Here is a 25,989-nt window from a genome sequence, read left to right as displayed (position 1 = left end):
TCCATTTTCTTATTTGATACTTATATAACGCTACAAAGCTGTTCCGATTTTAGTCCCTCCGTACAGGTGAGGAAATGGAGATTTATGGAGGGTTGGTTAAGTTGCTTGCCCAAGGCCTTACAGATAGTTAGGTGGTGAATAGAGATCCCAATCCAGGTTAATCTGAATTTAGAACCTGGACTCGAAACCACTTGCTACGGAGTGACGGGACAGCGTCCAAACCCCGCCTGCATGTTATGTAACAGACACGACTGAGCCCTGTGACATTCCGAGTACGAGTACGAGTACGGCTGAAGCTGCCGCAGTTTGCAGGCTTGACGATGGATTCCTCCAGGCCCTTAGTCCCACTAACTGCACACAGGTGGTAACCGCTCCAGAGAACCAACTGTGCTGGCCCTTTCCCCAATGACCTCCAGCCAATTTGCTTGGGGGATCAGGAAGGCTCGTCTGGCTCAGAAAACAAGTGTTCTCCCCGACTTCAAAACTCGAGTCCGGGGAGTTCCCGTCGTGGCCCAGTGGTTGGCGAATCCGACTAGGAACCATGAGGTTGCGGGTTCGGTCCCTGCCCTTGCTCAGTGGGTTAACGATCCGGCGTTTCCGTGAGCTGTGGTGTAGGTTGCAGACGCGGCTCGGATCCTGCATTGCTGTGGCTCTGGCGTAGGCCGGCGGGCTACAGCTCCGATTGGACCCCTAGCCTGGGAACCTCCATATGCCGCAGGAGCGGCCCTAGAAATGGCAAAAACAAAAAAGAAAGAAAGAAAGAAAAAGAAAAACTCGAGTCCGGGGTAGGCGTGGGGGCTTCACTCCCCACTACCGGAGAGGGAACTAAAGCTAAAATTCCCAGAGAAGTAAAAAAAACAGACCCGCGAGGGAGCGGAATAGAGCTGGAAAAAAACTTGGGCGCGGGGCAGTTGGGTGATAAGTTATGCGCTACCACCAGCAAAAGAGAAGGTAGTGGAAAGTCGAAAGGGAGTCCGAGTAACTCCGAAGTTAAGGGGGGGGGGGTTGTCAACGCAGCCCCTCTCTATTGCGCCTGCGCAATGCTATCTCCTTTGGCACCCCGGCCCCTTCCCGCCGCCGAAGATTTACTCGTCTCTCGGCAACCATTCACCCGAGGAGCCAATCAGAGGGCACCTTTCGCCCTGCCCTCGCCGTCAGCGCCCCGGCGGAAGGATTTGGTGGGTGCCGGCTCCGCCCCGCCCCGCCCCTCGCTCCCCCGGGAGGGCAGGCTAAGGGGCGGGGGTGGGGGTGGTGGCGGCGGACGGGGGCGTGGTCAGGCCATATAAAAACGGAGGGGGCGGCGGCAGGACGGCTCACTCGGTACCGCTGCTTGGGGGCTGTAGTGACCGCGCCGCTCCTGCTGGGGGGCTGCCCACGCCAAGGACCTGCCTCTGTGGTCTCCTCCGCCGCCGCCGCCCAGGTGAGTCCACCAACCCCCTCCTTTAAAGGTGCGAGGATGCGCGGTCCCAGAATGCCGCGCGCCCTGCTCTCGGGGGGTCCGCTCCAGCCGAGAGGAGCCTAAGTCTTCGCCTAGCCCGGAGGGGACGCGACGGCCCCGAGGTGAGGTGCGGACAGGTGCCGGGCCCCTGTGCCCTCTTCCCCCTCAGCTCCCGCGACGACACCCCCGTTATCCTGTCCGCCCCCGAGGGCCAGGCGAGACGCTCCGACAGGGAGCTACAACTTTCGAGAGACTTCGACCGGGCCTGGCAAACTTCGGCGAGTTCCTGCCCCGCGCGTCCCGCGGGCTCCGGGCTGGCCCGGAGCCTGCCGAGCAGCTGAAGTGTATGTGACGGGGCCTTCAGCTCCTTCTCCGGGTCCGACGGCGGCCGCACCGCTCCTCCCTTGCTTGCGGTCTCTCGGGCTCGCCCGGGCGCTCCCGCGGGTGCGCACACTTTGGCCGGCCGGCCGAGCGCAAATTCGAATGCGGCGGCTCTGGAAGGTGCAGTTGGAGACAGCAGCGGTCGGGGGCTGTATCAGTCCGGGAAGGGGAGGACAGGGGTGGGACCCTTCCCCTGCTGGGTGCCAGCGCCAGGGTTTGAGGGAGAGGGCGGAGATCTCTAACTTCTCCTGCACTCGCACTAGACTGGGGACGCCGAGAGCAGCAAAGTGATCCAAGCGAGTGACGCGTGGGCTTTGCTTCTCTCGGGAAGAGGGCGTCTGCGACCTGGTTCCTCCCCTTTTAGGAATGAAACTTGGTTAGCCTGTACGCAGAAAGCCACGGCCGTCCGTTGACTGGGCTAGCGGAGCCGCGGGCGGCTTAGAGGCACGGCTGTCCAGAGAGGTGTCACAGTCCAGATCGCGAAGGTGGGAGGGAGCCAGAGGAGGGTGACGAACCTGACGAGTGCAGGGTAGCAGCCTGTGCACCTAAAAGCGGAACGCCTGCCCAAGAGAAAACAAATCGGCGCTACCTCGAAGCAAGAGACGACTTCCGGGAAAGTGCCTGGCGAGTTTCTCTGGAGAACTCCGGTTCATCCAGGAGCACTAGAACCGATTGTTAGGGCAGGACCCTGTGGGGAGGATCTGTTCAGTCTCCTTGCAACCCCCCCCCCCTTTTTTTTTGTCCAGAGGGAGGCTTCTGCAGGGCTGCCTAAATCGTTGTCTCAAATAGGGACCTGCTGCTTTTTTAACGTTTGTTGCTTGCTTCTGGAGTTAGAATATGCAAACCGTGGAGTGCTTCAACTGCACTTTTAAACATCCAGCGTTTATAAAGACTAGCCAATTTGTATGGTGACAGTTGGTATTCAGGATAGTTAGGAGGTGAGTTGGGAAATAAAGTTAAGATTATTAAATCCTCAGGAAATAAAGTTAAGATTATTAAATCCTCCTGCAGTAGACTCCTGGGCTTGGCCCAGCTGCCTTGCAGGGGGGATGTGAGTGGCCATTGTTGGCTACACTAGCCTTTCAACGTGAGTAGCTTGGCAGGGAAGCAAGCCAGGCAGCGAGCCAGGCAGCGGTCAGGGCAGTAGGAGCGCTTACCAAGAATCGTGCTGTCTTAAACCTCCAGAGGTATTAAGGGAGTGAGACCCACACAGGCGACCCTGAGGCCCTGCCCTCAAAGAGGGTGGTGGGGACTAGAAAACGCTGACGTTTCTCTTCCCTTTCAGGGAAGCTCAAAGCTGGACCAGCAGGGGTTTGACGTTCTTGTTTGCAAAGATGGAAAGCTTGGTATCTTTGGAGTCAAGCTTTTACTTGAGATAACTGGAACCTTGGTCTTAAGTTGTACCCTCATCTTTCGAGTACATTTATTCTCAATAAGGAGTTTTCAGAAAGCAGGGTCTGGTATATTGTATATAATCATTCAGGTAGCTGCGGGTAATTTTAACATCAACGTTAAAAAAAAAACAACCCTTTTTCTCTGTCAGGAGGCCTCTAAAATGGTTAGCCTCAACAAGGTTCCCTAATTTCCTAAGCTTGTGTGTGTACAGAGAGCAAACAGCAGCATTCTTTAGGTTGTTTCTTCCACGATTCCTACCTTGTACCCGGAGATTAAGTTGGGGTGACTTTGAGGGAAAGGATTTGGCCCTTGGCCTGTTTGTCAGAATGAATGTGATTTAGTTGAGCACCCGTGGCTCTGTCTGTTAAATGTCCTCAGCTCTCCTGTGAGTAGGAGGAGCCACCCAATCCCCTCCTGAGTCGCAGAAGCTCCCCCCGCCCCATCTCTACCGAGCCTGCATCCCCCAGTGGTCAAGGCCAGGCCAGATTGTGCACCCGCTGCCCATCCGAGAACAGAGAAATCCTCACACTTCCGAGAGTCCAGGGAACTGCCTGGAAGTAAAGATAACCCAGAGCACGCTGGAGCATCCTTCTTCTCCCAGTGCCAGAAACTGGGCACATTGAATACAAAGTTGGAAAAGGACATTATTTTTTTCAACTGCTTAAGCAAATAAATACCCCGTTTTCATTTTCATCTTTGATATGTCGTGTGCATGGGGTCAGGCACTAAAGAATGACAAGCCAAGAGCTCTGAACGGATGTGGTAAACCTTATTTGTGTTACCTAGAGAGTCTCGTCCTGTGGATGCTCAGGACTAGTTTCATGAGTTCAGTTAAACTTGGGAGGCTGTGTTTGGGTTTCTCAGTCCCACACCAGACTCTGGACTGTGTCTGTTGTTGTTGTTGGGGGGAGCGGGGCGGGGTTTAAGGGGAAGCAATGCGGAGTCTGAGGTGTTGCTTGGGATGAAACATTATTCCGGTTAGATAAGGTCCATTGCTTTTTTGTGTGGTCACTGAGGTAAACAAGGCAATATAGAAAAATATTCTCTCTTGATGTTTTGACGGTAGCAAGTTCAATAAATTGGCATAAGTTTAAGTGGTATGATGATGAGGCAGATACCTCTGTGTTTAAAAAATCGGTCGTGTGTGTAAAGCCGCTTGGTTATGGCAGTAGTGCTGATCTCTTGTGAGGCTTCCGGAACTTCTGGTCTCAAAACCTTTTTTTTTTTTTTTTTCGTCCTTTCACTACATGCATGAATAAGGAAGCTGCTATTTGGAATATAAATGGCTTAGAGGAAGCATCTTCATATAATTCAGCATGTAAGAAAGCCTTATGAATTGTTTAGAATTAATAGATTTTGTTCAGCTGAGCCCCGTAGCCTGTTCTAGAACTGTTTGCAGAACCTCTTGGAACAATAGGAAACAAAACGAATGTCAAGAAATAATTGCTGATGTTAAGCAACTCTCGTGGAGGATGTTTTTTAGTCTCAGAGCCTTTTTGGAGTCTCGGTCACCCAACTGTGTAGAGTGTTTACTTCTTGGATAACAGCGACCGAGTCCGTAAGTGGTTAAGTGCTTGCTGGGCCGCAGCCGGTGCCAGGTGCTGAGGCGGCCCAGGGAAGGAAGGGCGTGTGAAAAGGCCAGTGGGAATGCTCTGGGTGCGAGAGAAGCTGGGTTGGCCTCAGAACGTCCTCGAGGCCCTTGGTTTTCGCCAGTTTGGGGCAGCCACGGGTACATGAGCCCCAGGGAGTCAGGGGTCTGTGCTCATGGCTGAATGCCCAGTGCCCAGAGCGGGGCCTGGCACGCAGAGGTGCTCCTGGTAACTGGACCCGGTGCTCCGCTGGCGTCCTGCTGCCAGTCCTCTCAGGGTGGGAGATGGCGTCCCGGGGGCCGAGGGGCCAGAACACATTTTTAGATCAGAAGCCCTGAGCCCCAGTGCTGGGTGGCTTCTGGGCCTTCTTTAAAAGGGAGGTGTGTCGAGTAGGTTTGGAGGCAAGGGGTGATGACTAATTGGCCAACAGCTGAAAGTCCTCAGGCCCAGCTCCAGGCCTGTTGCCTCCAGGCTCTTCCCTGCCTGCCCATCCACCCAGCACCACCTCACACAGCTCACTCAGCCTTTCTCTCCCCAAACTCACTCCATGCTAGTTCTGCTGAGTCTCTGTCTTTGTCACTTTTTGTTTCCCACTGCCATCACTGCCCTGGTTTCCAGCTGCAGACAGCAGCTCCATGAGAGCCATGGCCTGCCGCCTCTCCCTGCCAGCTCTCCATCCTGGCCCCGCAAATACCTTAAGAACTCACGGGGGAGTTCCCGTCGTGGCGCAGTGGTTAACGAATCCGACTAGGAACCATGAGGTTGCGGATTCCATCCCTGCCCTTGCTCAGTGGGTTAACGATCCGGCGTTGCCGTGAGCTGTGGTGTAGGTTGCAGATGTGGCTCAGATCTGGCGTTGCTGTGGCTGTGGTGCAGGCTGGCTGCTGCAGCTCCGATTCAGCCTCTAGCCTGGGAACCTCCGTATACCACGAGTGCGGTCCTAAAAAGCAAAATAATAATATTAATAATAATAATAAAAGAACTCAGAAGAAGTGGCCATCCCCCTAGAAGAGGGGCACCTTTGGGGGATCTGTACCTTTCTTGACCTCTCTTCCTAGCTGCCCTACTTTGCCCCTGGAATATATACTCAGATTTTCAAAAGTTAATGTTCTTCTTTCCTCACCAAATTTATTTTAATCCAGCTTTGGCCCTTTCTCAGGGGCTTCTGATCTCACCCCATCCAGGGATCCGTTTATCCCACACCCTCCTCATCAGTGCTGCTTTGTAGTTTTACCTTGTACCTGACTTGCCGGTTTTTTCAAATCTTATCTTAAATTGGATGAGCACCCAAAGGTGCATGTCTGTCTATTTGCTCCCTGTAAACACCATTTGAGAAGAAAATCACCCATGAATCCTGAACTGCCTCCCCCTGCTTGTGTTGCCATAAGCCCCTGTCACCTCCCGAGCCCTTACTAGGCCAGGAGGAGGGGTAATCCACCTCCCCTGGCAGTTTGCCCCCCTCCCCAAACACACCCTGTTTCTCCCTGACCTGTGCTTGTGATGGTTGAAGAGGAGGGCACCAGGACCACGGTCCCGGCTGATGCTGAGGGGGGCTTGGCCAGTCTTGGGCAGAGGTCTGACCTGAGCTGCTGTGGGCACTAATTGGTCACCTGCTATGTGTCCAGGTGCTGGCCTGGGGTCGCTGGGTGGAATACAGTGGCACTGCTGCTGTCTCCTGTGCCCAGGCCCTTTGTGGCCTTACACCTAGTCCCTCCCTGCCTCTGAGGCCCCTTTAGTTGTCAGGACACCCGGGTTCTGGTCCTGGCAGCATCTCCGCCTCTTCAGGTTCTGCCTTCAGCTTCATCATCAGATGAAATATGAGTCAAAATTAAGTTTCTGGTAAGCACATTAAAAGGTAAAAATAAACAGGTGAAAATAATTTTATGTAACCCATCATGTCAAATATTATCATGTTAATTTGTAATAAATATAAAAATATTAGTGAGGGTTTTTTTTTTTTCCTCCCCTTATACGGAGTCCTTGAAATCCAGTGTATAATTTAGGTTCGTGGCACAGGTCTAGACCATCCACAAAAATGTTTCACTCTCAAATCCTGATTCTCCTTGCATGGGAGGCAAGGGTTAATGCAGCGTTTTGGAGGAAGAGTGTGATCTAGCACCTAGCTCTCGGCCCCTTGCCCTCTGATGGAGCGTGAGCTGCTCAAACAGTGCTGGGAACGTGGTAGGCTCTCACATACCTACAACAAGCAAAGGAGGCTCAGTCACTGTGGCCACACTTACTGATAATCATTCACCGTGTGAGTCAGCCCTGACCCTAAAACACAGGATGTTTGAGTCCTGGTCCTGTGCTCGTTCAGTTGTTTTTCTGTAATTTCTTAGAGAATAATCATAAAGTGATAGAATTTTAAAGAATAGCAGATAAAATCTTCTGAGACTGGCAGGGGACCGTGACTCCCACAATTCATCAACAATTTAAATCCATCAACAACTAACATTTGAAAATGCAAGAGGAAATAACTTTCAAGTAAAAAGTGCCTAGGAGATGTCTAATAACAACAGCCCAGGACTTGGTAAATGCTAATTAATCACCCCAGTGAGCCATGCATGTGGCCTGTATGGCTCACACGGGGAGGGACACCAAAGACAAGGCGGTTTGGCCACCTCGCCTGCAGCTGGTGCAGAAATAGCTGCTATCCCATGGTCTCGCTCCTTGACTTTAATCCCACTCCTGCACCGCTGCCACCACCTCCACCGCCGCCGCCACCGCCTGCCCTTCTACTCGAATTTCTGTTCTTGGCAGTGTTTATGATGTTGTCACAGAGACCATTGCTAAGTCCCTGGAGGTCGGGTACCTGTTATGCAAAAGTTAACTCTGCCGGGAAGGATCTATGTGAAACTAGAACTGGGATGGACCTGTGCATAATTAGCATCCTCACTGAAATGCTTAGGTAGCAGGGATGGGGGTGTGTCTGTGTCCAGAGAAGGAGACGTGCTGCATTTGACCGACTAAGAGTTCCTTATCCCTTTCCTGGTAACGCCCTGGGATGCTGCTGGTGACGAGGCTGGTGATGAGACAGCTTTTAGCTGACCGAGATCCTCATTTTGGACAAGTGTTCAAAGCTCTAAACTGGAGGTTCAGATGGCAAAGTAGCCTGTGGACACAACCCTTGATAAAACCTGGAGCTGTCAGCGCTTCAACCCTATGTATGTAAACTCGTTCATCTTCACGGTAAAGTCTCCTAGGAATCGTCCTCTTTTTCTCAGCCTGGTCCATCTCTGAAAGTATAGGGCTGTCCTGGGGATCTCTAAATGAGTTCAGACCTGTAATAGTTTTGATTTAGAAAGAGGGAGGGAGGTAGCCAGAAGCAACAAGGATTATTTCCATTTCAAGTTGTGTATGTAGCACTTGATCATGCTGACACCTTGGGAAAAAATCAAGGCTTCTCTGCCTCGCGCCCATGCAAAGATATCTATGTTCTGACCTTGTTAGTATTTATATTTGCAGCAATTTGGGGTATTCCTTTAAGCACTTGAACTTCTGCGGTGTCCCTGTTATAACATCTGGGCCCGTGTTTTGATTCTGTCTCATGCTGTTTTGCAGCCACAGCATGAGTCCTTCCAGCTTTATCTCGCCAACCACACTTGCTTAAGTGTCCTATTTTGAAAGACAGAAGAGAGCTTTCTGTGGAGTCGGCTCAGGATGGGTGTCTGTGGACAGGGCCCGGTTGTTGATAACCACAAAGACTGTGTTGGCACTGGTGGGGAGTGAGGCCTCGTGAGGGGCCTCCCCCTGGGAAAGCTGGGGGCAGAGCGAAGGGGCACGAACCCCTGTAGCTGCTTCTGCTTCCTTCTGGGACACTTTGCGTTCAGCTCAGGCAGCATCCCAGTTGCCGTGGGAATCAAACCAAATTTTTCGAGTCTAGTAAACATCAGTGCTGAATGGCTGGAAGGATGCTGATAACCCTGAGAAAATAGATTGAGGCCTCTGGCCAAATGTGCTGGAGCCCAGTGAGAAAAGACCACCTGTAGGGCTTGCATCGCAGCCAGACGGCCGTCTTCTCTGGGCACAGCTTTGGGGCGTGGGGCACTTGTCTCCTTGAACTGAGGTAGAGTGTGCTTGTGGGTGCTTGTGGGCAGCTGTGAACATAACTTCTTGGAAAAAGTTAACCAAGAATACATCTTACTGTCCTTTTAATAAACAAGGCATTATTTTATCTGGTTCTGTGGCTTTGGGCCATCTCTTCTCAACTTGCATTCCATGTGCATGAAAGACAGGTGTGCTTCTCAGCTCTCTGTGACTTTGTCATGTATTTGGGGGCAGGGGAAGAGACTCCACAATGTGGCCCCCTGGCAGGTGGTGGGCCCGGGGCCCTCCCGAGGGGCTGGCAGACAAAAGGCTTCCTCAGGCTGCCCCCTGGTCTTTGATAACTTTGGCCTTCACCTCCCAAGGATTTCAAGGAGTAAGGGAGGCTTTCTTCACAGAAGGCTGAATCCCTGTTGATCCTGGTGTTTCTCCTTTCTACCCACTTACTGTCTGCAGCTTACATCAAGTCCATGGTCATTCCAAGCGCCTGGCTCTTTCTTGAGGATGAAAGACTCTCAAGGGTCAGACCGTGTGCAGGTGGGAAAAGGGGCAGGTGTCTGGTCTTAGGTTCCATGTGCACGCATCTGTCAGTCTGTTTCAGCTCTCCTTCCTGTGCCAGCCCTTGGGGTCCTGGTCACCTTTTGCCAATTTACTTACCCTCTCTCTGCAGCTCCGGCTGGGTTGTCTGTTTCTTGGATCCAGTAAAGTTGCCCTCTCATCTGTAGGGAGTGTCCCATTCTGGTGCTTTGTCAGCAGATGTGCAATCCTGATCTTCCAGCCTCCGGAGCAAATCCCAGCAGCCGTTCCTTTATTCCATGAGCTGGGCACGAGCCTGAGCTGCAGAGCCAGATCAGGATCAGCCCATTCCTAAAAGCTCCCTCCTGGGCCATTACTTTGTCCTGTTAATGCTTGTCCAGCAGGCTGTCTGTCCCAGTTCCTTCCACTCCTGGCTTCTCTCTCCCTCCAACTTGCTTGTTCTGAAACCACCGCTGCCTCCCAGGCTGGCCAGCGCCTGGGAGCTCCCTTAGAAGGGAAGATGCTGGGCTGTCATCTCTCAGCCCTTGTTCCTGGATAACAAACATTTCCAAGACCGTCAGCCTGTCTCTGCTTAATTACATTCCACTGGGGTGGCCCCATCAGGCTGGGGAGCCACCCCCAACTCCATGACAGTTTTGAGGGAGTTTCTGTCCTGACACTTGTTAGATTCTTTCGTTCTAAATGCTTCGGCCTTGCTTTCGGCACTTGCCGTCTGGCCATACGTCCTGCCGGGGGCCTTTGCACGTCCAGCCAACTTCTTTCCCACCATCTTAAAACAAACCTTCATATCTTGCTCCCCTTTTCTTCTTCTTGCCCCCTCCTTCCTACAACTACCCGAGCAACCAGCTTCCCTTCAGAGCCCTGCCCCCACCCCAGCACAGCCACCAATGCTGCCACCCCCCGGGGAGGTTCCTAAATCCCATTTCTGCCACTTGCCAGCCAGCAGCGCGTCCTTGGACAGTTACTGATGCATGTACCTCTTTGTTCTCCAGCTCCCCCCACCTGTAAAGTGGGGATAACACACTCTCTCTCAGAGGATTGTTGAAGGAGTCAGAGGAGTTGATCCAGCTGAAACCCTTGCAGGGCTGTTTCTCTGCCTGTTTGGGACCTTGTCAAATAGTTTGGTGGCTCATATTAGGGCACCTGGCCAAACATCTAGTCACATTTGGGGTCCCCTGGCTGTGGCTGTTTCTACGTGAAGAGCCCCTGGAAGGCTCTGCACCTGTCAGTACCAGCCTGAGCTCCTCAAGTAGTAAAATTAACCCAGTGGGAAACGGAAGTGAGGCTTAGCAAAATGTTGGTTAGGAAACAGCTGATGTGCCTGCGCCCCCACTGAGAGCTACCATTTCCCACAGCGGGGCCGGCGAGTTATCTTTTCTGGAGCCTCTCTGAGAGGTACCTTTAAGCCGCGGATCTCTGACTCATGTCTCTCGCTCACCTGGAGTCTCGCTCAAGCAGGCGGGAAAGGGTGGTGGACGGACGTTTGCTGCCTTCCGGGGTAAGGAGGGGATAAGGAAGGTCATGTGTCACAGTTATGTTGTTAGCCGGGACCTCCTTTTTTTTTTTGGTCTAAGATCAGTAGAGTTTCCGTTTTAGAAGAGATCACTTTGGTAGCAGCGAGAACTGGTCTTCCCTGCGGATGTGTGGGTTCGTAGTGTGTGCTTCCTGCCCGCTCCCCACCTCCTGCCCACCAGAGGCAGAACTGGACCTTGGTGGAAGCTGTCGCCCGTTCCAGGAGTCAGCACATTAGCTCCTGAGTGGGGTGTCTGGGGTCCATTCGCTCCGCCTTTGCCATCCTTATTCTTCCTGTAAGATGCAGGCGTGGCTTCCTCAGGGCGCAGCGAGGGTTAACCGGGAACAGACGCCAGGGGCTTGTACTGAACACTCTTCCACGGGCCTGTGTGCTCCCCTCTCCGTCCTCACTTGCAGGAAAACAAGAAGCAGGCCCAGCGCTGTGGTTTCCATTCACTCCGCTAGATGAGGGAGCAGTGGACAGGCTGTTAGGACGTGCGTTGCCATCTGCTTTCGCTTCTGCTTAAACTCTCTAGGCCTTTACATGCAGTGAAGTACTTTCTTTTTGCTTAAAGTGTCCTGGGTTATGCCCAGAGAAGAGTCTGCGTGGAAGACGACAGCCTTGGGTGCAGGGGTCCCCCCTCAGCCAGGAGCCACCGACAGCAGAGGGCATCGTTGCACATACCCCCCTCCTTGGGGTCTGTTGCAGGCTTGGTCCGCTGCCCATGGCTGGGTCTCTGACCCCGAGCTGGAGAGGGTTGCCAGGAAGATCCGGGCCATTGGGGTAGCATGCGGTTAACAGTGAGAGGGTGTGTTGTCATCAGAGGAACGCTGAAACGTGCCTGAGTTTCTTTTGTGTTCTAGAGCCCACGGTAGGGTTGGGGAAGAGGGGGCTGTTCAGTTGTCTGGATGGACAGCTGTGCGGCCAAGAGTACCCCATCTCCCATCGCAGCAGCATTTCCACAAAACCTTCTGGAGCTTTCATGTGAAATGTCCCAGACCTAGGCTTAACTATATAATGTCTTAACTTGGAGCATGCTGAGGACTTTTTAGGCAGCGTCCACATCAAATGCCGGGCACAAAGAGGAATCAGTGTTGACTTGACCTAAGCCCTCGACCAGAAGGCCTGGGAGGGTTGCACATGCCCTTGGCGTCCGCCTCCAACCTGTCCACCCGCCTGTGCTGATGCCCACCTGCAGTCCCCTTGTGCTTTCGTGGCCTGTCACTCTCGTTTCTGGGATCTAGATAAGCTGGGGAGAGGGACTAGATTTAGCTTTGTTTTCCTTCTCAAAATGAGCTCAAACAGGTTTTCACATCACCCTGCCTTGAGTGTCCCAGGCAGTGGGGAATGAAGGAAAGTCAGGTGTCGTCTTGACCTCAGAGGCTTAGTTTCATCTTTGGGCTCAGGGGGTCTTTCCCTCTCATCTTTGGCTGCCGTCTCTGCAAACTTGTTTTCCACTCATGTGTTGTTTTACCCTTCTGCTGTAGCCAGATGATAAAAGGGGATTTAAGGCTATCTAAGAGAGTCATTCAGCTCAAGTCAAACTTTTTAGAAGATGAAATAGCTTAAACGGAGGAGGCACTTAGGCATCCCCACTTGTGAAAAGGTGCCTGGATTTTCCAATCAGTGAGAAATCAGGGTTCCCACCATTCCCAGTGGTGCAAAATACAGTGAATCTGTTTCTCAGACAATAAAAGTGTTTGATGTAAGCACTTTGGTTTGAATTTACCAGACTTCAAATTAATTTTTTTTCCTAGCTACTATTTCATTCATTCTGCTAATTAGAATTTGCCTTTAACCAAGACCTTTCATGAGTTGACACTGTATGTTTGACATGATTCTTTTCTGTGGGGATTATATCAATGTCGATCTCAAGTGGTTAATTAAAACTAAAGCTGTTACACCAAGCTCTGATGTGTTATCTAAGCACTACGGGCCTATGGCTTGGATTTATTCTAGTAATGCCATGTTTGTCTAAGTAACTTTTAAATGTACATTTGATATTTGAAACCCTTGGGATTGAGGGGAAACAAAGAATTCCTTTCTAGCAGGCATCAGTAAGGTAACTTATTTGGGGCTCTTCTAATGAGCTCAACACCAAATATGAACTCAACCTAAATGTGAGCCTTTAATAGCTTCAGGAGCTCCTCCATATCTAAATCATGGTAAATTGGGAGAATTTAAAACTATGCCATGCACTCGGCATCTGTTATGTCCCACACTGTGCTTTTATATAGACCACTTTTTTTTTCCCCTAAGACTTCTAACTCCATTATTTATATATGCTAACATTGTTGACATGGAAGATGCCAACCATAGGCATCTTAGGCTCCTGAAAAAGCATTTCTTGCATTTATTAAGGTTTTTGCAACTGTAGCCAGTCGTCAACAGTATCATAAGGATAGCTGTTGTAACAGGTCTGAAATGAGGAATAGCAATTCTTGTAAAACTGCAGAAGACATTTCTGGATACTAAAGACAGAATGGCATAGATGAGATGGCTTAGCCATTGTTTCAAAAAAATTTTTTTAACTTATAAACAATGGACTTCTTCTTTTAAACACTGTATGAGTAGGAAATTGCTTAGAAGCCATTCTAGAGAAAAACTGTCCCTCCTCCCTTGCCCAACCCTCTAGAGATGAGCTTTTAAGGCTTGGAGGGGAAGTTCTAAGTGCACTTGATTTTGGATGAATATGGGGCTTGAGGGGAGGGCGAGGAGGAAAGGAATTGAAGGATTTACCCAAGGTAGCAGATTAGAAGGCTCCTAAGGGAAAGATTTTTGAACCGGGCTCATAAGAGTTTCATTTTTTTCAACTAACGCATGTATCTTCAAAAGAGATAAAATAAGTTTTCCTTGTATCCGTCGCCCAGCCTAGAAGTGGTACTTGGTGTAGCCTGAACTACCTGTGAATTCTTCCAGAGGATTTTTTTCACTGTATAAGCATAGACTTATGCTTTTATACACGCTGTTTCACACATGATTTTTTGCAAATAAACCTTGATGAGCATTTCATATGCATACAGTTCGAGCTGCCACCATTCTTTGGGACAATGCATGCATTCATATACTGTTGTATACATGCATCAAGTCATTTAACCTTCTTGACTGATGACTGTATCTTTATAAATAATTCTTCACTGAGTATCCTTGTACGTGCTTGAAGTATATAGTCCTAGGATAAAATTCAAAGTAGATTTCCTAGAAGTAGAATCGCTGTGCCAAAGAGTGTGTCCACTTAAAATTGAGAGTCCCACATGATTCTTCAGGGAGAACCCATGGAAGGGACTTCTTGTTCTTTACCAGTCTGTACAGATGATGCATTGAAGTCTGAATTTGCCCATCCCTTACGGTAAGGTTGAATATGCTGTGTGTCTGAGCCACTGTTCTGTCCTTTGTCCCTTCTATTTTGTTAGGATTCTAGTATCTCTGATTTGTAGGCGTTCCTTACTCATTAAGGACATACTTTGTCTAATGTTACAAATATTTTCCTAATTTTGTCTTCTCACTTCTTTAGGGTGTTTTTACTATGTGGATATTTTAATTTTTACATAGGCAAATGTATCATTTTTGTGACTTTTATGTGATTTAGAGAGGACTACCTATTTATTCTGTGTAAGTGTGTAAGTATTTTTTTTTCTAGTGCTCTTTTAGGGTTTCATCTTTTACACGTAAGTCTTTGATTCATTCATCGAGATATTAGACTGGCACAGTCTAAGGAGCCATCTTCACTTATTTTTAAACTCTAGATAACAATCCAGATGTCTCAAAAATCTCCTTTTACTATTTTGAATGCCTCCTCTATTGTATACCAAATTCCCTTATATATTAGATTTAAAATTTTCCGTTTCATCCTTGTGTCCTTTTGTGCCATTACCATGCTGTTTCAATTATTGTGGTTTCATAATATCTCTCACCAGGCTAGTATACATCATTCCTATTTTTTGTAACTTTTCTGGCTATTCCTGCCCCTCCTCCCATATAAACCATACAGATTTTCAGTCTCAAATAGATTCTAACCTTGAATCTACTACAAGTTGAGAGAGTTTAGAATACATGAACATTTTCAGGCCTATGTACTGCTTGCCTCCCCCCACCCCAAGAAGGAGCGATAGCTTTCATCAGATTCTCCCTGGTCTTAGATGTCTTGCTTCTAATGCTAAGAACCACTATTCTAGAGGTGGGAGTGGTCCTGACTTTAATTCTAGACAATGTCTTCTTTTTTTTTTCTTTTTTAACAAAACCTTAAAAAAAAAAAAAAAAAAAAAGGAAGGTGGAGTTCCCATCGTGGCTCAGTGGTTAATGAACCATGAGGTTGCAGGTTCGATCCCTGGCCTCACTCAGTAGGTTAAGGATCTGGCGTTGCCGTGAGCTGTGGTGTAGGTCACAGACGCAGCTTGGATCTCATGTTGCTGTGGCTGTGGCATAGGCTGGTGGCTACAGCTCCAATTAGACCCCTAGCCTGGGAACCTCCATTTGCTTCAGGAGCGGCCCTAGAAAAGGCAAAAAGACAGACAAACAAGCAAAAAAAAAAAAAAAAAAGGCATGAGTCAAAACAGCTCTTCTCCTCTACAACATCATTGAGTTTCTTCCCGGAGATTTTCTTAAAATTAATTGTTCCTTCTATTCCAAGTACTGATTGGATTGCAGCTCCTCTGTGGCTGTGACTTCTGGCTGCATCGTAGACATGAGCCTCGGAAGCACGCCAACAGCTGATACACTGGGTAAAGCAAGTTGTATTTTTATAGGGATGTCAACATACCAGACAGAAATCTCTGTCACCAAATCATAGTTGAGCCATGTTGCAAAACAAAGCTGGAGCCATCCCTTTCAGGGACCATTTGAACTTAACTGTGTAGGGCCTTGCCTAGTGGGCACAAGTACCCTGTACACACATCATTAAAGGGGCCCCAAAGATCCAAGTGGGTATAGGGCACATTCAAAAGGGAACTCTGCAGTCCCAAATCTGACCTGAAATCCAAGGCTACCCCAGTGAACATCACGATTTCATCACAAAGTTTGCTTGGTATCCTCCACTTGGAAGTGCTTTGGTAGGATAATCTAGGTGGCCTGGGGCTTCTAACACTGTCCAAACAGGTTTGCAGGGAGACTTTTATCTTCCCCTTGGCAAGTGTTCTTCAGTGGCAAGCAGAAGCACGCCCATCCAGAGCCTGCTTTGGTCACGTGATCCACCTTCCCATTGCCAGCCAAGCAAATTCAGTCCCCAAACCTACATACTAAAGGAGATCTGGCTTGAGGAGAGGCGCATGATGGCCAGACTGGACGGCCTGCATCCTGCCTTCTGCCCCTCAACCCCAGCCAACAGCTCTGTGGGCTCATGTCCCGGCCCCATAAGTGAGCTCTTTGGTGGCCTTCCTGCATCCCAATCAAGGGACACATCTTTCCCTACCTTTTATGTGATATTTTCTTTTGCCCACACACTGCCTTGTATTGAGATGTTGTGTTCTTACCCTCCTTCTAAATGGCCGGCTCCTGGGGTGTCCATGGGGCCCCACCACAGAGTGACAATCACCCCATCCATCTGAGTGCCATAGATGAAGCAAGGATCCTTGGCACCCATGCCAGACTGCAAACGCACATTTCTACCCCAGGACTCTGCATGCTGGATGTGCATGCAATACTAGCAGCTTCCAGACAGTGAAAGTGCAGGCCATTGAGATGGATTGTGTGTGTCTAGGAAGGCAGAAAAGTGAAGGGGGTGGCGGCAGCTCTCTGTGGCGAAGTCTGAGGATGGCACCTCCACCTGGTATGCCCGTCCAGCTCATGTGGGACCCATGTGGACCTGCTGGCACTTGACTTCCCAATATATCTGTTTTTGTTACTCCACCTTAGGATTTCCAGCGATCTGCTGGGCTTCATTTTTCTGAAATGCGTAGCTTGGCTGAAAACCGCTTTGGTAACTGTGGTTCTAGCAGGCGAAGTGCGAGAAGCATGCTTTTCTCCTGGTACTGCGTGCTAACTTTGTTCTCCTTGAATAGCTTGAAGGGACTCTTTTTCAAAATATAGCTGAAAGATCACACTGCCCCAGCAGGTTTCCCACATCCTGTGCGGGGGGGCCTCCTTGCTGGGCAGAGCGGTTCCACTCCTTAGCTGACCTAACCCTTTGTTACGCAGGAATGTTGTCCTTCAGCCGATTCCTTGGTCCTGCCCTGGATAACAGGAGTGCTTGTTACAGGGCAGCCGGCTCCTGTAAGCGAGGGGGATGAGAGTGGTGGGCTTGATTCCCGCAGGACTAGGCGGACTCCCTCTTCTTGGTGCGGTTGTAGCTTCGAGTTGAAAATCCACCTATTTGCAGAGTGAAGGAATCTTCTTTCGTGGGTGGTATGTTCTGTGTGAGCCTTGCAGCCTAGGTGTAGTTAGGGAGCCACAGCGAGGAGAGGTGATTTCCATAGCAAACGAGGAAAATGAGCAAAACTTCCAGACCCTCCACGGAATGATGCTGTGTTTAGGTTACTTGGTTGGATAAGTTTTCGTCCCTTCACACACAAACTCTGCCCCCTACCCGATACTCTCACACAGAGGAAACCAGCAACCCGAACAAACAGACCCAATAGAAAGCAAAATTACAAACGTGTCAGCCTTGGTATAGGGTACGTTTGTGTGTATTTTGTCCTTAACTCCATGCAGGCCCTGGTCTTGACGTGTTTAACTCATTTACCCCTCACAGCAGCGCCCAGCGGTAGGTGCCATTTACCACTTGGCCAGGAAGGAAGATGTTCAGAAAGAAACCAGCATCCTCCCCGGGTCCCCGGAGCCGCTTGGCCGCGTAGAGTGAACCCTAACTCTCTTTCTCCCCCTCCCTTCCAGTGTCCCTGGCAAGACCATCGCCCAAGATGGCAGAGGAGAGCAGCAGTGCCAGGGACTGCGTGTCCTTCAGCGTGCTCAACTGGGACCAGGTGAGCCGGCTGCACGAGGTCCTGACCGAGGTGGTCCCCATCCACGGGCGAGGCAACTTCCCCACCTTGGAGATCACGCTGAAGGACATCGTCCAGACTGTCCGCAGCCAGCTGGAGGAGGCGGGCATCAAAGTGCAGGACATCCGGCTGAACGGCTCCGCGGCCGGCCACGTCTTGGTCAAAGACAACGGGTTGGGTTGCAAGGACCTGGACCTCATCTTTCACGTGGCCCTTCCCACGGAGGCGGAGTTTCAGCTGGTCAGGGATGTGGTTCTGTGCTCCCTGCTGAACTTCCTGCCAGAGGGCGTGAGCAAGCTCAAGATCAGTCCAGTCACCCTGAAGGAGGCCTACGTCCAGAAGCTGGTGAAGGTCTGCACGGACACGGACCGCTGGAGCCTGATCTCCCTGTCCAACAAGAACGGCAGGAACGTGGAGCTGAAGTTTGTGGACTCCATCCGGCGCCAGTTCGAGTTCAGCGTGGACTCGTTCCAGATCATCCTGGATTCCCTGCTCTTTTTCTATGACTGCTCCAGCCACCCCATCTCCGAGCACCTGCACCCCACGGTGATCGGGGAGAGCGTGTATGGGGACTTCGAGGAGGCCTTCGACCACCTGCAGAACAGACTCATCGCCACCAAGAACCCCGAGGAGATCCGGGGCGGGGGGCTGCTCAAGTACAGCAACCTGCTGGTGCGGGACTTCAGGCCCACCGACCAGGACGAGATCAAGACCCTGGAGCGCTACATGTGCTCCAGGTTCTTCATCGACTTCCCCGACATCCTGGAGCAGCAGAGGAAGCTGGAGACCTACCTGCAGAACCACTTCGCCGAGGAGGAGCGGAGCAAGTACGACTACCTCATGACCCTGCGCCGCGTGGTCAACGAGAGCACCGTGTGCCTCATGGGCCACGAGCGCAGGCAGACCCTGAACCTCATCTCCCTGCTGGCCCTGCGCGTGCTGGCCGAGCAGAACATCATCCCCAACGCCACCACCGTCACCTGCTACTACCAGCCCGCGCCCTACGTCAGCGACGGCAACTTCAACAACTACTATGTGGCCCACCCTCCGCTCCCCTACAGCCAGCCCTACCCCACCTGGCTGCCCTGTAACTAACCTTGAGACCCGAGGGTTTCCACAGGGGCAGCCCCCCTAGGGCGAGGGCTCTTGGGTAGGGGAGCCTCCTTCTAGATGTAGGTGTTTGGCTTTTAAAGGGGAACTCAGCTCTGATTCTGCTTTTTTTTTTTTTTTTTTTTTGTGTGTGTGTGTGTGTGTGTGCCCATTGGAACGGGTCGACTGTGTATCATGAGCCAACCCCAAAGGGACCCGTTATGCCCGTGCCACTTTGGAAAATGCTATAGGAAGTATGACCTGTGCACATCTTTCCAAGACGGACACTCACATGCCGGGCCCCAGACATCGGCACTGGGGTGCCCGAGCTCTGTGCGGTCACTGAGACGGGATCTGCCCCGCGGGCAGGTGTCAGGAGTCTTTGGCTGCTGGGCCCCTCTCTGGGGCCCAGGGCGGGCGACGTCGGCCCTCACTTGGAATTCTCAGCAGTTAGGAAAGTTGTGCGGCTAGTCCATTTCCTTGTCGGAGTCTTAGGCAGAAAATGGCAAACGTGAGGGTGCTCTTGTGGTTGAATTTCTGTTCGAGGGACTCAATTGCTTGTGTTTATTCTCTGTCAGCAGAGCTGAGGACTCCTCGTGTCAGTCAACCAAAGCTGGAGCATTGCGATCTGGTTGGAAGTGGTTTATGGTTTAAATGCTGTGCTATCACGAGGAACTGAGATTATCGCTGACAAAGGAAAAAAAAAAAAAAAAAAAGACCTTTTCTGGAAATGTAACTTGAAAACAAAATAAAATGTGCAACATGATGTTCAGTAAAATCGTGGTGGTGGCGGCCGGGGCGGGGGGTGCTTGTAAATAGGAAACATGAATGTTCAGTTTTTTTCTTGTAAGTAAGGAATTCTTTTTGAATGACCCTTCCCCCCCCACCCCATCAGCTCATCACTTTTGCGTTTTGCTCCTCCCGAGACTAAGGATTGTGGTGAGTCTAAAGTCCTTGCAGTAACTGATGTGAGGGTCTTCCCATGTTTTAATCGGAAACCCATCTTGGTCACATTCCAAGTATGACTGGCTGTTTTTCTGGAGTACTTTTGGCTGATTGTGTTTGCTTTTGTTTGTATTTTTACTTTTCAACAATAGTGGTTTCCTTCTCCAGGCATTTTGGGCAGCAGAGGAATGCAGGAATTTCCGTGGATCTGTGACCTGTGGAGAGGCCCGCTCTTGCAGGCAGAGTTCTTTGGTTTAACGTTGCTTTAGAGTCGCAGCTGCTGTCCTGTGCCGCGTGTCAGGTGGCTGCTCCTTCCACAGTGGGGCCTTGTGTGCTGCCGAGGCACCTCGAGGTGATGACTGCTAGTGTACTTGGGAAGAACTGTGTGAATGAAGAATCTTCCTTCCTCTGATAGATTGACTACACTTGTTTATACTCGGCACTTTAGAAGGAAAACAGTGTTAATCTCTCTAATCTGAAGCAAGCTTAGTAAATGGGAGAGTTTTAGGCTATTGTTGCTTTCCCAGTAGCTTAAGATAAGGGACTTTGTATTTTGAAACTTTTTGTGGGATCTCTTAGAAAGCATCACTTTGGGGTATCAAGGGCAAAGCAACTTAATGTGGCCATCCTTCTTGGTTTGTCAAGTGATCCAATCAAATCCATGCTCCTGATTTTGACTTTCTCCTGTGGCCGTACACATCCCAAGCCCTGAGTGAGTGCTTTCTCCTTGTTTGAAGCAATGAAGTTACCTTAAGGCGTAGTAGAAAAGGGGTGGTTTACCTTTTTCTAAAGAGTCTATTTTCAGGTTTTTTTTGTTTTTGTTTTTTGTTTTTTTTTTCTGGAAGGTGGTGTGTTGGTCCTCTTGAAAGCAGATCGGGCATGACCGAAACCCAAGGCTTGCTTAGTTGGTATCCACGTTGTGGGCGAGGTGAACAGAAACCACTTCTCAGTGTAATCAGCTCCTGTTTCCCTGGGAGCCATGGTTGTATTTGAATTCACTGGCTTTGAGTCAAGGCTAGTTCTACACTGAGGTGGCAGCGAGGAGTCCTGGGGTGCTTCCATGTTAAAAAGGGCAATGAAGAGTGAACCCCAACTTTACCAACTACGTGGTCATCCGTAACCTAAAAAGGCTGCCCTTGTGGTCAGAAGGCAACATGTTTGCACAAAAATGACAGAGCTGTTTCACCAAAGCTTTGAAATTGGACGAAGCCGCCAGCATAAGCACTTGCTCACAGAAGCCAGTGTTGCCTCTACTCGAAGGCTTGAGGATCAGCATAATGAGGCTCCAGAGGAAGATAGGATCAGAACTGCGTCACATTAACTGCATTAAATTGCCACTTTGTCCTTGGAGTTCTTTCTGCTTGTTTCCCCCCTCCCCGCCCCCGACCTGGTACTAGTCTTCCTTTGAGGATGAAGGGAGGCACAGATGTTGTTAGAAATTCCCAGCGCCCCCTCCCAGTTGTTTACCACCATTGCACCGTGGCCGTCTCGGTAGACCTGAAGTTCTCAGTCAGCCCAGCCGCCTGGAAGCGGGACGGTAGATCTGGGCTCTAGAGGGTAAAAAGCTGCACTTTTAAACACCACCCTGGCCCAGCTCTGTGAGCCTCTTGCCTGCCTCGGAGCAGACCAGGTAACCTTGAATTTCAGGTGTCTGGAAATTCTAGCTGAAACCCGCCTTTCGTGCTGCTCACACAAGCACCGGGTACACTGAACTTGTACTGAGTCCAGTGGTTCCTCTTTGTGTGTTGAGTAATATGAAACCTGGCAGTGGCCAAGGGCACTAAAGTTCAAGTGCAAGTTCTAATAGAAACGTAAGCAGCCTTATTTGCCTCAGGACTCTGAGCAGTTTTCTGAAGCTTTCTGCAAGTCTGCAGCTCATTACCCCAGCCTGCCTCTTGGCATCAGGTTGAGCAGCTGTGAGATTCAAGCAGTACCTTTCCCCCCCTTGTCTTGGCAGAAGGGGACACACTAAATTCCTGGCCTCGAGCTTTACCTTCCCTTCAGATCTTACCTTGGCAGTGAGACACTATTCCTCACTCAGTAATTTCAACTCTGACACGAATCTACATCACTGACACCTTCAAATCTGGGCTCCTGCTGATGGCACGTGGGAGGTGGCCTGGCTCACACCTGGCAGGACCTGGCCAATGGGGAGGGTCAGGTAAGAAGATGCTGGGTTCCTGATGTGTGCTAACAGATGTGGTTTGGCATTCAAGGTTTTTTTTTTTCCCCCAGTGCGATCCCCCTCCCCCCCCCAAGGGATTTGAGTCACAGCGAGCTGTGTGTGAACCTGTATTTTGTGGTGACGCATTAATAAGTTGCTAAAGCCCCGAATCTGCTTGTCCTTCAACCTCCCTGCTAGCACTAGCCCCTTACCTCCACGGGAGATTTGGATTTGAGCGAGTACCACTTTGTTAACGTTGGGAAATGGTGCCATTCAAAAGCAACTTCCTAACTTTAGGAATACCTCCTTTGTAGTTAACTTTCTGGAACCGGTGCCTCATCTTAGGATGCAGCTAGATTCCAAGCTCAAACGTCCTCTTCTCGAGAATAAATGGTAGTTATCTAGTTGGGAGCAGAGACCCTGATGCTCCCTGGGGCCATTGCTTCCTGGGGTATCTGGGCTCCACACTAGGGAGAACCCTTGGGGTGGATTCTGTGAGGCGAAGGAACTTCCAGTTGCCAAGGTTAGATTCGAATTTTTCAATCTGGCAGAGACCAGAATGTCACAGCTGACTTTGGAACATACTCTAATTCAGCCAGTTCCATTCAGGGGACCGAGGGAGGGCATGGAGCGGGGGATGTGTTTAAAGAGACCTGGCAACTTTTCAGGATTATTTGTGGAGATTTCCAAGGAGAGGATCAGGAAAGAAAAATGCCTTTTTAGGAGTTCAAGTTCTAAATCCTGTTTACCTATCACTTAAAAAATAGTTTAAGTGGAAGCAAAAAAAAAAAAAAGAAAAAGAAAAAGAAAAAAAAAAGCTTGGAGTTTTGCCTGGGCTAATGAGAGTTGGTGCAAATTTCCGTGTTTGTTTGCATAGGAAGGTTAGAAGACCATCCACTAAAGAGGAAGTCATTAAATAACATAGATCTGTGGGTGTTTTAAAACCGAAGCCATCTGGTCTTTTTTTTTTTTTTTAATGAATAAAAGATAGTTGCTTTAGGAAAATTCAGTTTTTATCCATTAATTTCCAAATTACTATAGATGAAAAGATATGAATTAGACTAAATTGGGAGCTTTTTTGTTATTCTATATCTGCTTAGCCTTTGAAATCTTTCTTATGGGTGCCTAGGATGTGTGAGGTTTCCTCTTTGGTGTCACGGTCACTGACCTTCTTATGTGATGCAGGTGAAATCACTTGTCATTGCAAAATGTATTAGAACTTGATGAAATAAAGCTTTGAGTTTGAGAAATAAAAATATATTTAAAAAGACCTCGTGGGTGCCTCTGATTTCTTGGTGTCTCCACAGTGATGAACTAACTTTAGGTTTCAGGAGATAACCGCTCACCACCGTGCAGCCTATCAGCATTGTCAGCCTTGGATACTTGTCTGAAAGATGGTGCGTTCTCTGGGGGAAGGGATGGGTGGTGACCTTGGGGGTGGTGATCCACTTAATATTTAGAGTCTTCTCCAAGGTGCCTCATTTAAACCGAGCTTTGTTATCAACCCCTGCCTCTCAACTGTCGTCTATATCAGGTGGTGTGGTCTTGAAATTCACCTTCACTGGCACCTTGTCAGATTTCGTGCTAAAGGCTTGGTTCTCTTGAGCTTGACCTTGGCCCCAGACCTGCTTCTGTAGGAGGACCAAAATAACCTCAGCTATATTATACGTTGCTGTTACCGTGGTTTCCTCCCATTTGAAAAGAAGCACAGAAGTGATAAGCGGTACTTGAGGGGTGGTCGCTTGGAGGATATAAAGACATACTGTGGACCTAGCATGGTGCCCAGCTCGCTCCCTGATTCATCTGATCCAATCTACAACCCCTCTGCACTGCTCCCCACCCCAAGCCTTTTCCCTTCCATGGCCTCTCTTCTGGGCTGAATTTCTTTAATTCCTCTGGTTTTCTGGTGACCCTTTGTTTCTCTGAAGCCCTGACTCCCAGCCCTCACCGTCTCTGTTGCCTCCTCCCCCCTCCCTTCATCCACTGCTGTCAACATCAGAGTCAGTGGCCTCTTCAGCCTTTCGTTGACTCCCTTTGTTCTAGGCACCTGCTCTCACTGGGTAGCCTTTTTCTGGACCTAGGACTACTCCCAAGGGTTGGAGTGACTTTCTTTCCTCTCTCTCCGTGGCGGCAAGAATTAGGAGCCATCAGTCTTTTTGGCCTACGAGCCAATGCCAGGATCCTTTTCCTCCATTTGTACTGCGTGTTCCTTGGGAAATGTTTGACTCTGCCTTTTTGGTGTTGCCTTCCCCTCTCATCTGGATTATTTCATGAGTCAGGTCATTTGTCTCCCCTCCTTTTTTCTTGACTCATCCGAGGGCTCGTTCTAAAACAGACTTGCCCATGCTCCTCCCAGACATGCAAACCTGCTGAAGGCTCTGCTGTGCAAGGGCCCGTGTCAGACTTCACCTGGCGAGGAGTCTTTCGCAGCCAGCCCCAGCCTGGCTCCCTCTGCTAAGCGAGCCCTTTTGCAGTCCCGTGCAGCGAGCCTCTGAAAGAACATGGTGGAAGATCGTATGAACAAAGGGTCACTTTGCTGTGCAGTGGAAATCGAAGGAACATTGTCAATCAACTATACTTTGATACAAAATTTTTCTTACAAAAGAAAACTCAAAAAACGGGCAGCTGAGATGCTGTACCTTCCCAGCTTCCCAGGCACCGCCGTCCCCTGCTTGTTTTCTACTCCTGTACTTGTGGGGTTGCATCAGTTCTTCACCTAGATTGTGAACACCTGCTTGTTTCATTTTCCCCCAGCCCGCCTCCCACACAGCTGGTGAAGGCTGAACCCGCTCAGATATTGAACTTGGTGTTTTTGCCCCGGAGGCCTTGGACGTGGGCCACGAGCAGCTAGGAGGCTGAATCCTGGATATTAACCTGGATATGTTATCATGCCTCATTCTCGTGCCAGGAAACATTTTAGTCCAGGCATCCTCCAGACCGATATTTATACACAGAGCAACTTGTGTGGGCAGGGGTGGTGCTGGGTTCCCAGGAATGAGGAGTTATCTCCCGGACGCCGAAGCACTGTTGACCACAAGCTCTCGACCTCCTGAACAAGGTCAATAGTTAACGGCTGCAAACTTCACACTCTGTCATATTCGTCCTAACTCCCCATCCATCTGATACCCTCAACAGACTTACCCTCCTGGTGTTTTAGCAGAACTCCTGATTCACCTCTGAGCGCTACTTCCTGGAGCAGGGCTCCTGTTGTCCCCAGGATTCCAGGAGTACCCTTTCCATTAGTGGGGAGGTGTTTTTTCTCCTTCACTGTCCAAGTAGTGACCCAGGTGGGATAGTCACTCACCTGGAGTTTGGGATGACCTTCTGCTGGGAGATGCCAAAGGCACTGACAAGGCCTCAGAGGGCTTATCAGACAGCTTCCGGGAGAAGCACAGGACAGAGCTTACCGTGGGGTGGAGCACCATCCTCTCGAGGGGCCCGTGGCTCCTTGTGCACCTTATGGCAGGTGGAGTCGAGAGGAGGGCAAGGTGGGTCATGGCAGGGACCTGGATGGCGCCACGGTGAACATCTGGTACTCCACCCCCCAGCTCCCAAAAGCTAAGGGGGAGTCGGTGAGGCCCAAGTGACTTCCTGCCCCCAGTGACAGCACCAGAGCTGGGCCCCCAGCGTGCTTTCTTCTGTACTGTAGGCCTGTGGCCCTGTCCCGGGGTGAAAGCTATCTAGAAGAATGTGCTGGCCTGGCAGATGAACCACACGTCTCTCAGCTGCTTGACCAGCATCCCTCCCTTGAGCAGATTTCTGTGAGTGCCGCCAAAAAGCCAGGGCAGCTGGGCCACGGTGGGAGACTCAGCGTCATGCCCAGGAAGGTGATTCTGCCCTGGCTCAGAGCAGGCAGGCCGATCTGTTCTTCATCATGGGAGTTACCACTCAGGCTGCCTTTTATCGTAGGAAGGTTCTTATGCGTGGTCCCAGGGGAGGGCATGAGAAGGGAAGGTCGCCTG

General features: G+C 50.2%; 1 protein-coding gene across 2 annotated transcripts; it reads left to right on the top strand.

The window, feature by feature from the left end:
* Positions 1 to 1,283: 1,283 nt before the first annotated feature.
* TENT5C (terminal nucleotidyltransferase 5C) lies at positions 1,284 to 23,297 on the top strand. Of its 2 annotated transcripts, none has more exons than XM_047784895.1 (2): positions 1,284 to 1,420; positions 17,723 to 23,297. In XM_047784895.1, the coding sequence occupies exon 2, from the start codon at positions 17,749 to 17,751 to the stop codon at positions 18,922 to 18,924; it is 1,176 nt and encodes a 391-aa protein (XP_047640851.1). In that variant the 5' UTR covers positions 1,284 to 1,420; positions 17,723 to 17,748; the 3' UTR covers positions 18,925 to 23,297. The 2 variants fall into 2 exon arrangements, 1 of the variants encoding a protein (XP_047640851.1); XR_007135544.1 differs by lacking the exon at positions 1,284 to 1,420 and having other exon boundaries at positions 17,723 to 19,001; positions 20,709 to 23,297.
* The last annotated feature ends 2,692 nt before the right edge of the window (positions 23,298 to 25,989 follow it).

The sequence above is a fragment of the Phacochoerus africanus genome, chromosome 6, assembly GCF_016906955.1.
Source record: "Phacochoerus africanus isolate WHEZ1 chromosome 6, ROS_Pafr_v1, whole genome shotgun sequence".
NCBI classification, from domain to species: Eukaryota; Metazoa; Chordata; class Mammalia; order Artiodactyla; family Suidae; genus Phacochoerus; species Phacochoerus africanus.
This window is presented reverse-complemented; position numbering and strand designations above follow the sequence as displayed.